Source organism: Monodon monoceros, unplaced genomic scaffold (genome assembly GCF_005190385.1).
Source record: "Monodon monoceros isolate NGI ecotype Baffin Bay Population unplaced genomic scaffold, NGI_Narwhal_1 Super_Scaffold_11, whole genome shotgun sequence".
Taxonomy (NCBI): domain Eukaryota; kingdom Metazoa; phylum Chordata; class Mammalia; order Artiodactyla; family Monodontidae; genus Monodon; species Monodon monoceros.
In genome coordinates, this window is record NW_021703767.1 from 96,703,215 (window position 1) to 96,715,684 (window position 12,470).

General features: G+C 36.4%; 1 protein-coding gene across 10 annotated transcripts in view; it reads left to right on the forward strand.

The window, feature by feature from the left end:
• Positions 1-12,470, forward strand: part of MECOM (MDS1 and EVI1 complex locus) — a 568,679-nt gene that overhangs the window by 540,548 nt on the left and 15,661 nt on the right. For 7 of the 10 annotated variants that reach the window (XM_029215315.1, XM_029215322.1, XM_029215316.1 and 4 more), the window contains 2 exons: positions 5,837-5,863; positions 11,940-12,106. In XM_029215315.1, the coding sequence (XP_029071148.1) occupies positions 5,837-5,863; positions 11,940-12,106 (194 nt within the window). The remainder of the gene's footprint in view (positions 1-5,836; positions 5,864-11,939; positions 12,107-12,470) is intronic. The other 3 variants (XM_029215317.1, XM_029215318.1, XM_029215321.1) reach the window with 1 other exon arrangement.

A 12,470-nucleotide genomic window follows, 5' to 3' on the forward strand; every position in this document is an offset into this window, starting at 1 on the left:
TTTTGAATTTGAGACTTCAAGCTTGTAAACTAACTTGTTGATCCTGAAAAGCAGGTGCAATGAAATGAAAGAAATCTTGAGAACACTAGGATTTCCTATGACGCTGGTGTGGAAGAACACAGGAAATTCTAGCAGAATTAAAACCCAAGCTCTTTAAAGAAAAAGTAGTTAATATGTGTGAAAAAACAACATGGTTTTGCTGTTAAATTATTCTCTGTTAACGACTTACTGAGCCAAAGTGTATTTTAGAGTGAGCAGAATTCAGTTAAGAAATTAAATATTGAAGTTGCCTTTCATGTTAAAACATTTGTGATAGTAAGAATTGGATCGTAGTGTGACTTGTCCCAAACTCATGACGGTCATTCATGTTCTTTCAGTGCTTAGATAAAAACAGGAAATGAGTCTACCTGACAAGTTGTTACCATAGAGGGTGAAGGAATTTATCTAGAGACCACTGGGCATTCCAGCAAAATTCTGTAATTGCACAAGAATTCACCACAATACACAGAGCTATTTGCTGGATGGAGTTGTGTCCATTTATCAAAATATGTACAGTTTCTCACTGCAAGGAAAATACAAAGCAGCGTTATCTAATTGGTTCATCTTTATGTCCCTACATATTTGGTCATTTTTTAAAAAGCTGACTTACGTATCAATAAAAATGCGGGGAATTGTATTGAAGGAAGAAATATGTAAACATCTTGAGTCTGGTTTCTTAATGATATTTTATTTTTTGTTTACTTATTATTAAGGATATAAGCTTTGGTCTATAGATAGTAAGCAAAATTTTTATGAAAATGCTTGAAAACAGAGTTAACTGATTTGTTCTGTTTCAATATATTCAAACCAAAAATTACGCTCCTCTAATAAAATTGGTGGAATTCTATGCAAGCTGTCTTATAGAACGTTATGAGCTAATTAAATTAAATCATGGGATATGACTCTTCCCTCCATCTTTCATGCCCCTGCCACCACCTCTTCTTTCTTCATTTTTTAAAGTACTTTCCTAAATTTTGGACATCAAAGTATGAGAGCTGAAATACCATATTCTGGGTTAGCTGGAGAAATCTATCATTGCTCAAAAATTCTCTCTATTTTAAACTGCAAACATATATGATTTAGTATTAAAGGGGTTAGAAATATTCCAGTTAGTATTCATTTTGTGTAGGAAGACTAAGGAATGATATATTTATTAAATTATTTTATGGAAAAGAAGCAAGTTTTAAAATAGTAAATGTTTATCGGGTGCTTATTTTCCACATTTAGGTTGACCTAAATTGCACTTGCCAGCCTCATGAGCTAAAAAAACTGAACATAATGTGCGTTTTGTGTCAGATATTACACAAAAGTATGTCTCTCTTGATAACTTCCTAACTAAATGCTTATAAGGATATTATAGTTATCTACATTTAATCACAATAAATCAAGTGGTTTTCATATTCTAATTATCTTTAAAATCTAGTCATTAATCATTTCAAAATTAAATGCTGTGAGTACATGGTATAAGGGAGGGGGGAAAAAAGCCACTGGGATTCAGTGTCTTTGAGTGACTCAGTCTATTGGCCCTTAGTTTCCTTACCTGTCAGATGAGGGAGTTGGGTGTAAGGTCCCTATCCTCTCTGAAGTTCAGATTTCTAGCAAGCTAAGGTAAATTTACTGGTTCAGAAGATGGGCAGTTTTATCTATCAATATCTTTACATGTGCATGCAGCTGTTGTAAATATAGTATATACATGTATGGAGGTTCCTTAAAAAACTAAAAATAGAACTACCATACGACCCAGCAATCCCACTACTGGGCATATACCCTGAGAAAACCATAATTCAAAAAGAGTCGTGTACCACAATGTTCACTGCAGCTCTCTTTACAATAGCCAGGACATGGAAGCAACCTAAGTGTCCATCAACAGATGAATGGATAAAGAAGATGTGGCACATATATACAATGGAATATTACTCAGCCATAAAAGGAAACGAAAGTGAGTTATTTGTAGTGAGGTGGATGGACCTAGAGACTATCATACAGAGTCAATAAGTCAGAAAGAGAAAAACAAATACCACATGCTAACACATGTATATATAGAATCAAAAAAAAAATGGTTCTGAAGAACGTAGGGGCAGGACAGGAATAAAGACGCAGACATAGATATTAGACTTGAGGACAAAGGGAGGGGGAAGGGTAAGCTGGGACGAAGTGAGAGAGTGGCATGGACATATATACACTACCAAATGTAAAATAGATAGCTAGTGGGAAGCAGCCACATAGCACAGGGAGATCAGCTCGGTGCTTTGTGACCACCTAGAGGGGTGGGATAGGAGGGTGGGAGGGAGACGCAAGAGGGAGGAGATACGGGGATATATGTATATGTACAGCTGGCTCACTTTGTTATAAAGCAGAAACTAGCACACCATTTTAAAGCAATTATACTCCAATAAAGATGTTAAAAAATGAATTAAAAATATAGTATATACATGTTTTTAATCAAATAATATTAATATAAGAAAATCTGCTATGTTTTAAGATTCCCAAAGTTAACGAAGGACCACAAAATATGAGGCGCATGTACAGTGCTTGGAGTACAGCAATCACCCACTCAGACCATTGAAAATATGCCTGTGGGAGTCACAGCGGCAGAGAGTTTTCTTCCCACACCAGAATGTCGCGTCTTGGTATAAGGAACTGCCCACTGCTGCGTGTTGCTATAAGAACAGGACCTAACAGTGATATTCAGCTATTTAACACATCATATGTGATGAATACCGATCAATCAGAATGGACTCCTGCCATTCTGGAGCCGGGTCCTGGAAGCCCTTGCTGCACCAACTGTTCATGCTTTAGTTGCTGGCCAGTGGGCTGTCTGAAGGGTCTTTTGGGAGGAGGCCAGGGCTGCAGGAGGACATTCAGGGTAGTTGGGGCAGAGGCTATTTACCAAAGACTACAGAAATATTTCATTATTTTGATAACCATGGTGGCTATTTTCCTGTGTTAGGGCTGTGTATCAGTGGGATACAGGTGGCATAAAAAGCGTAGCCTGAGAGAAGCTTGGGTCACTCAGTTTTCACCAACTGTTCAGACCAGTGTGTTCTTTCAGAAAATCTGCCTCAAATGTTCTGAAGTTTCAGCAGAACGTTTTCGTTCTTTATAGTCCTCTATCAATTCTGTCCTAGCCTCAAGATCTACTTTCCTACAAACAAACAAATGAAAACAAAGAGAAACTGCCCAGGATTTGGGGCCAGAAATAACCGCTTTAGAACTGGCTTTCCTACTTATTCACAAAAATGCTTCGGTTTTGAGCAATGTAATTCATCTCTCCGAGCCTTCTCTATCGGTGTAATGGGAACACCCCTCCAGCCTTACCAGGGGAGCTGCAAGGATTAGTGATCACGTACATAATGTGTTTAGCATTGTGCTTGGCATATGGAAGGACCTACATGAGGAAAAGCTCTTATTATTATTGGTTGCAGAAGTATTCCATTTTGAATATAAAAGGGTGTCAGTAAAATACCCTCCTGCCATCCCCTGAGCCCAGTCTCTTTGGTGGGGCTATACCAAGTATCTAGAAGTCCTTGGAAAGATGCTTACTGTGTTCTTCGTGCTGCCTTGTTGGGCAGCAATCAGGGTGGCACAGAGCAAGAAGCCAAAATGGAAGGACTTGCCTCTGCTCCCCGGGCTTGCCATGATTTTGTAGCTAGATAAGTGCTTGGTTAAGACCATTCGCTGCTTCATTTTTCATTTAAAGTATATTGGAGCAAATCACATGGTCCCTCTGGGCCTTCTGTAACTTCATCTTCAGAATGAGAATAATACCTACCCTATCTACTTCTCAGTGTTATTATAATAATAAAGAGGAGACCACATGTTCTTGATGCTTCAGGGAAAAGCTATATGTAGATAGATATGTAAATGCTTGGTAGTGGTATTCTCTGGGCAATTTTTTGTATGTCTTTGTATTCTGGCCTCCTGCTTCCCCAGTGCACAGTGCCTAATCAATGAAAGTCAAACACCTCAGTGGCTATTTATTAAATGTTATTGAAAGATTATTAGTCCATCTTACTGCTTTTTGGAATAATGTATATTTTTCAAATCCTTGTCAAAAATACCCCAAACATATAGGAACACATACATCAAAATCAAAAGGTAAATGCTGGTTTTATCATTCTTAGGGTCTAAATTCTTCTCAGTTCAGTTCTTAAAGAAGTATTGTTTGCTCTGTCGGGCCACTGGAGGACTATTTAGCTTTCTATTTTTCTCTTATAAATAAGTTAGTTTAATATAGGGGTGAAACAAACACTACAGAGGTTCTTCCTGAATATGTGGTTGAAAATTACTTGTGGAGTGTCAGATTATAATTTTGAAAAGAAGATGACAGCAACAGGAGGTGAGATGGAGGAAATGATATTACCATGTGGTCTTTGGAATGTCCATTTCATTGGGTGCTTTGCATTTTGGGTACTTTGCATTCACTTCGATAGCTCATTTGAATGGCCGTAGATATCACTTGGCAATTATACTATTATAAAAGTGGCTATTATTCCTTTGTTTGATTTTCCTATACGTTAAATATTATTTTTGGTTATTTATATATTTCATTTTCAGATGTTTGGCTTTGTGTTGATCTGCAACAGAGACTCTATTTTACTTCCATTTCTGTCCTTTATACATTCGTTTTTTGAATTTTCTTCCTTTAAAATGTCTACTTGCTACTGTATCCCAAGGAACTGGGAAAAAGACTAAGGTCTTTTCCCAAGTTATCATTTATATATGGGTGTGAAAATCACTTAAGTCTTTTGCCTTTCATCTTCTTTCGTGCTTTCAACAAGTGTTTCTTGTGTTAGATTTCTTCTGTGATAAACCTTTCATCATTAAAAACTGTGCGTCTTCCTTACTGAAGATACCATAATCTAAGAAAGCAAGATATATCCCCTTTAACCAACCAAAATGATATTTTTTGTGTGTGTTTTTGTTTTTGTTTTTTTGCTGTATGCGGGCCTCTCACTGTTGTGGCCTCTCCCGTTGTGGAGCACAGGCTCCGGACGCACAGGCCCAGCGGCCATGGCTCACGGGCCCAGCCGCTCCGCAGCATGTGGGATCCTCCCAGACCGGGGCACGAACCCGCATCCCCTGCATCGGCAGGCGGACTCCCAACCACTGCGCCACCAGGGAAGCCACAAAATGATATTTTTAAAGATGTAACATTTGTGTTTTCTGATAGAGCTTCTAACTCACTGAAGTTTTCTCCATTGATTCTTGTCATAAATTGTCATAAATAACTTGACATTTGTAGTTCTTTTCATTAATATCCTTTGGTGTTTGGCCTACTGATGGTCTCAGTCCCATCCTAGTAGAAGTCAAGCAGTTTTTTTCCAAGGACATTACTTTTTTGTTACTCAGTGATTCACATTTGAGTAAATATCTTATTTTCTTTGTTACTAACATTGTAAAAATGCAAGAGACTATATCTTTTTTGCAGGAAATTGCTTAATTTTTAGTTATTAAAGTAAAATTTAGGAATCTTGTTTTGCAGTGAGTACAAACAGGTAAAAAGGAAGTATCTACTTTGCTGTTTAAGATTTGATAGTAAGTAGTATTTAGCTTTCTTGGAAATAAGCACATTCTGGTTTATAACCATGATTCTAAAATTTAATTTAGGTAAATAGAGGAAACTCAGCAGTGTTATAAAATTATTAATTTTCATTTCCAAAGCTTTTACTCAAGATATTGTTACATGATAAGCAAAAATTACTTAGTATAAATGTTAATTTCTCAAAGGATAGATTGCAATAAAGATACTGATACAGAAGTAATTTTTTGTTTTTTGTTTCAATTTTGCTCCCAGTTCCAACTGCCTGATCAGAGAACTTGGGTAAGTTTCCTACTTATATTTTTGACTAAAATAACGTAGAATTAAAAGGAAAACAACTTATAAGTTGCCATACAGACAAAGAATTCTGAGCCCTTTCCATAAAATGATATGGCTTTAGCAGATAGATTTCCAGCTTTGTCAAGCTGCAGAATACTTTCAGTTATAATTGGGCATTTAGTGTGCTATAAATTGTTTACAGAAAGAAGTTTATTCTCTAAATCTGACCCATTCCATGTAATTATACCTTGATGTAGAACTCTTTCTGGGCACTTTGGAGCATGTTATTAAAAGGGACTTCAAGGTGGGTCACTAAGTGGAAACAACCATTATTTGGGGGAGCCTGACCAGCATGTTAAAGATGCTTATGATAAAGCCTTCAAAAGGATAAAACCTGAACTTATGTGTAGACACAAGATGACATTGGAATTCACATTCATATAACCTGGGGCAGAACTTGGTTCTGGCTATGTGGAGTCCTAAGACTAAATGTTTAAAAATCTTTATCTAACTAGTGAATGTATCCTTTAGCATTGGGTCCATTTCCTCAACTTTCTTTTTTTTTTAAAGTTTAAAAAAATTTTATTGGAGTATAGTTGATTTACAATGTTGTGTTAGTTTCAAGTGTACAGCAAAGTGAATCAGTTATACATATACATATATCCATGCTTTTTAAAGATGATTTTTCCATATAGGCCATTACAGAATATTGAGTAGAGTTCCCTGTGCTATACAGTAGGTTCTTATTAGTTACCTATTTTATATATAGTAGTGTGTATATGTCAATCCCAATCTCCCAATTTATCCCTCCCCCTCAACCTTCAATTAACGTTTCCAGATACAGTCAGTTGACATCAGTAGGGGAAAACTTTATTTTTTATTCAAGATACAAAGAATACTATTTATTTACTTTTCACTACCAAATAAACCTTGAGTCAATGGAAATATATGTAAATAACATATATTACAAAATCTCCTCTAAGTGTATGTGCTTTTACTCCTTCATTCTCCTCTTCACTCAAAATTATCCTGATTCTGAAGTATGGGCAGAATCTTGGAATGTAGTTAAATTTTCCTTTAGTCACCATATAATTATATATAAATTATTTTAAGTTAGAGCACTTTGGCAGTCACCTATTTCCTCTATCTGATGTTAGTTTTCCTTTTAGAACAGAAGTTCTTCTATTTTATTTCTTCTGTGGAATATGTGATGAATTGTGATTTTTCTCATCCTATCAACTTTTAAGGATTAAGTTCATTTATTTCCAAAGTATAAGAGTAGAGAGACAGAAACTTCCTTATTAGGCAAAGCTGTGCTGTAGACAGCGTTGTTCTTTCATTATCCTGGCTTATATTTCCAGTGTTTCTTGTCTGCCTCTCCTGGCAAAGGTCCGTCCAGAATATCGTACATCATCGTCCTCATTATTTCTAACGTAGAGTATTACTTGCTAGTAGCTTTGCTGTTAGGCGCTTCAAGCATAAGGTGCTGTCTCCTACACAAATGGCCAGTGCTTCTACCAACTTACAAAGCCAGTTCAGATTTTAAGTTAGACACCCTTCCCTGATAGTACAATGGTATAGCAACGGCCATTGCAATGCTTTGGAAACACTCCCACTCTTTGACTCATAGGTTTTTCAAAGCAATAATTTATATTTGTACTATAAAATACAGATATTAGTGGAAAGTAGTAAAATATTAAAGTTTATAATTTTGAGTGGTTAAAAAACCCTATAGTTTTATAATCATGACTGCAGAATGTGATATGTGGGATGAGACAACCATAAAATATGAATATGTATTTCTCCCCCAAATGGCCATGATTTTAAGATTTCTCTAGATTATCAAGTGAATAAATATAGAAAACTACCAAATCTACAAACTTTCCCATCATAAGTTATTTATGAAAAGTTAGTTATTTTATGATAAAGCCATGTGTAATCTAATTTGTGAAACATTAGGTCACATAATTCATGGTGCCATTGGACATATCATTTTGTATAATCAGATTGTCACTTTAATAGTTTTAATGAGAAACTTCTTTATGTCATCAATTATTGGCTGCCAGATAAAAAATGTTAAGCTAAGTGCTTCAGACCCAGTTGATGATATCTTGCCTGCTGAAATGTTTTTACAAATACTAACTTTATTTGACGAGAGAGATAGCTACATTTTTTGGTAGGAGCTAGGGAATTGTGTCTAAATATTAGTTTGCGTCAGTATAAAGTTAATAGCCCCTTGGGGACTGGAAGGGGGTGAAATGACTTCCTTTTCCAGACATCTGGCTGCAGATACCATCAACAACTACAATATATGTAAATAAAAATTACTGTTCCATAGGAAAAAAGCTGTCATTTACTGATCGGAGATTAGCCTACGACATTAATAGGACAGAGGGCAATACATTTTTAAAATATATGATGTGATTTTTCCTCCTTTTTTTCCCCATTCTCAGCAAATGTCCTCTTCATTGTAGTACACATTGTTCCCCCTTCATTGGTTTCTTCATAGTTGAAAAGTATATCTAGCTAGATTCTGTTTCATTTATCCCAATTCATCTTGGTTTTTAAAATACCAAGTCAGACTTTAAAATGAATGTCAAAGCTTACCACTTCTACAAAATGCATGTTATTCCAAGAGGAGTATCGCATGAGTCAGCCCAGATAGCTAGAGAAAGTTGAGGTTTGGACCCATACATTAGATAAAACTCATCTTAATCCAACACCTTAATCCAAGATATGGACCAGGGCTGATTGTTGGTCACAGAATGGCTAAACTACCCCAACTAGCAGATGTCTAAGTCACTTTTTTTAAAAATTAATTTTTATTGGAGTCTAGTTGATTTATAATGCTGTATTAGTTTCAGGTGTACAGCAAAGTGGATCAGTTATACATATACACATGTCCACTCTTTTTCAGATTCTTTTCCCATATAGGTCATTACAGAGTATTGAGTAGAGTTCCCTGTGCAATACAGTAGGTTCTTATTAATCTATTTTATACATAGTAGTGTCTATATGTCAATCTAAGTCACTTCTATCTGTCCTAATGGAGAAACTTACTCTTTTCAGCTGATGTCAAGTGCTGTGAGAGCAAATCTTTGGAAGATGAGAGGAAGGATTCAGTGATGGCTTTTATGTTGTTTCGGTGGTTGCTAGCCGGAAAGAAAGTGGAGAGGGGGTGTGTGTCTGCATATGTGGTGTTAATAGCTACCCTCAGCTCACTTCCCATCTTTCTTCTCTCCCTCTTCCCCACTCTGACTTAATCCTCTTTTCATTTGACACCCCAAGCCAAAGGTGTGGGGTGGCTTATAAGAGAGGTGCTTGGGTAACCCCTATTCTTTTTCTTATTATCTTTAAGAATGTTGTTACTTAGTCATCAAGTCCATACTATATTTTGTTATTTCTTAATGCTTTTCCCAAATTGAAACAGTTTGAGGTGAAGTAATCACAGTGATCTTCCTTTAAAAGGAGCTATTAGCAGCTACTAAAGCAAGACACATTTCTCAACAGCCAATTGCTCTTAAATAACTTGAAGGACTTGTAGTTCATATGTGCTGGAGATGAAAGCCGAGAATAATGATAGTCATGAGTAAGCTATTTTCCATATAAAAGGAAAGTGTTTCTACAAGATGTATTGCCCCAGGAATCTGAGTGTGTCGGCAGGGCGGACACTCAAATGATTTAAAACCACTAGATAATGAAACTTTACTCAAATATTAAATGTACATAAATAAAACATTTATAATCATCACCCATGCACTTATTATTTTTCCCAACAAATATATGCGGTCATGCCCCTTACCCCTGCTTGTTAGTGCTAATCAGCTTGAAGGCCAGAGGTCATTTTTCACTCAGACAGTGTATTCCATGGAGGGTGGAATATCGGAATGATTTTCTGCAAGCAACAATTAGAAGGAATAAATGCAAATAAAATAGTATCATAAAATATTTCTGGATTGATTTTTAATAAATAAAATCCAAAGTAATATGAAAATGCTAATGCTCTGGTTAGAGGGGGATAATGACCATATTCAGCAGGGACAGAGTTTCCTTCAACCTCTATGAGCAGCAGCATCATTTTATATCTCTGCCCAGTGATCAGTATGTGTCAAAATCCTTCATAGTGACAAATGTGCTGTCTGCTTGCATCTGTGGAGAATGTTTTAGCAGCTGAGTGATTATGAATCAAACCCCCGAGCTTATAGCCCCTACCGCCTCCCAGTGCGTTCACATTTGTCGTCTGACAAGTAAATGTATCTTGACTTTCCTCTGAGATTTTTTTGCACCGTGTTTGATGAAAGACATTTGGCAAATTGGCAGTGGTACCCTGTACATTGCAATTTGTAGCTAGCATTAGGAGTCTGGGCATGAAATGAGAGGGCAGGCTCCAGGATAAAGGAAAAGAAAGAAAGCTAACTACAACATGAATAGTCATTTGAAGAATCAAGCATACAATATTCCCTTTGTAAGAAGAGAATCATGTTTAGGCCATTCGGTTAAGATTTTGCTCCAGTTTAAGAAGTCAGTGGTATTCTGTCCGGCTGTGTGTCCGCGGAGTATAAATTTTGTTAATTTTCTTTTTGCGTATGAAGTGTTGCCTTTTATTTTTAACCTGGACTCATAATAAATTGGAACTCCAGCTCTGTCTTACCATCTTATCAGCAAAAGAATCTTTTTTCTTGGGTTGATCGGTTGCTTGAATGTATAGTTGTTAATGTTTTTAATCCTTGCATGGGGTCTTCTGGTCTACCGCCCCAGCCTTTTGAGAAACAGAGTGCAAACACCTTTTAAACAGCTTTGTGAGTTCTCCAGTGGCATAGTGCCCTGAGAACCAAATAAACAATGGGTGAGTTGATTTTACAAGATGGCCTGAGAGTTTGCTTTTTCTTCTTAAAAATTCAATAGTAAGCAGCTTCCAAATAAAACGTGAGCATGGGGGAAACAACATTTTGGGAGGGTTGAAGGAAAGGTGAGAGAGTCTGTCTAACTATAGACAGTAAGGATCAAGCTGCCTTTGAAAGTAAATGCCATCCTCTGTTTATGACTGTCAAATATGTGTGCAGGTAGACAAAAACTTGAAGATTATAAGCAAAATAAATTAGGTTATTTGAGGGGAAGAACCAGGCAGGATAGTTTTTCTTCAAGAATACTGCTCTAAGAGTTTGGTCATACTTACAATGCCTGTGCCAGGTTATGTGAAGTTATGATAATATATCATGAACTGTCATTTCAACTTAATCTTTGTCCAGGACAAATGAATATTTCACCAAAATTCTTTGTACATAATCACACTTAAAAATCTAGTATATCCAGATATTAATTTAACGTAAAGCACTGTTTACACATTTAATTTTTTCTTTCTGCATTGCATACATTTGGCTAAAGCTATAACTTTGGAACACCTGATGTTTTTCATGCTATGAGTTCTTTTCATGGGACTCCCTACTTCCTATGGTTTTTATTACCTAGACAAGGCATACAGGATCTCTTGCTATAATTTCCAGTTTACTATTTTTTTTACTGTTTATTCGGAAATCTCACAGACTGAGAAGATGGTGGACTTGTGTCCCAAAGAACCATCTTGCCAGAGTTAGATTCAAGCTTCTTTTATACTAAAAATGGAGGGAGTAAAGTCAAACATTTCCTGGTTCCAGTCAGCCTCTGGAGGGGATGTATTAATTTCTTCCTTCTTGCAGTCATTCACAGGTGGGCCTGGTGATTGTTGATAGCATGATACTAATGCTGTCTCTTAATTTAATAAAAAATCTAACGGTTTTATTCTCTCTCATGTATTTCATTGCTCAATTTTATATCAAATTATTACAAAATGGTCTAACTAAGGGCTTATGGAAAAGTTCACTTGGCATTTTGTAAGCTTGATTCTACCTTTGTTATCTTTAAGATCAATGAATTCTCTCATTTGTTTAATATTGGGACACTACAATCTCTTTCTACAGCCCCTTGCATTCAGCAGATTTGATGCTTCCCTCTTATTAATCTGTTCTTGGTTTGCTAGAGATAATTAGAGAAGGAAGGATGTCTGCCCCATCCTTCATGGTCTTGTGCTTTTGCCTTTCAGATGTCAGCTATTGAAAACATGGCGGAGAAGCTGGAGAGCTTCAGTGCCCTGAAACCTGAGGCCAGTGAACTTCTACAGTCGGTTCCCTCCATGTTCAACTTCAGAGCTCCTCCCAACGCCCTGCCAGAGAACCTCCTGCGGAAAGGAAAGGAACGCTATACCTGCAGGTAACTGCAAAGTTAATCATGGCCTGCTTTCCAAAAATCTCCCCTCTGATTTCAAAAGGCCCTGCTGTTTGTTTTGGAAATTATTCTTGATTGGATGATTAATAGCAACCATGATAGATCTGAAGCACTTCAAAGTACTCTTTATTTAGTGGGATATAAAAATAGTGGTTTAAAAAAATTATTATTAAATGAAAATTTTAACACAGGCCATTTGGTTGTGATAAATGAGGTTGGAAATGGTCCAAATGCTATCTACTTGTTTCACTTTGATATTTATGAATTTCTTTCACAGTTAATTATTTTCATCCAAAGGTATAATACTACTGTCCTCAAGCATATATTTATTAATTGTCATGGCATTGAA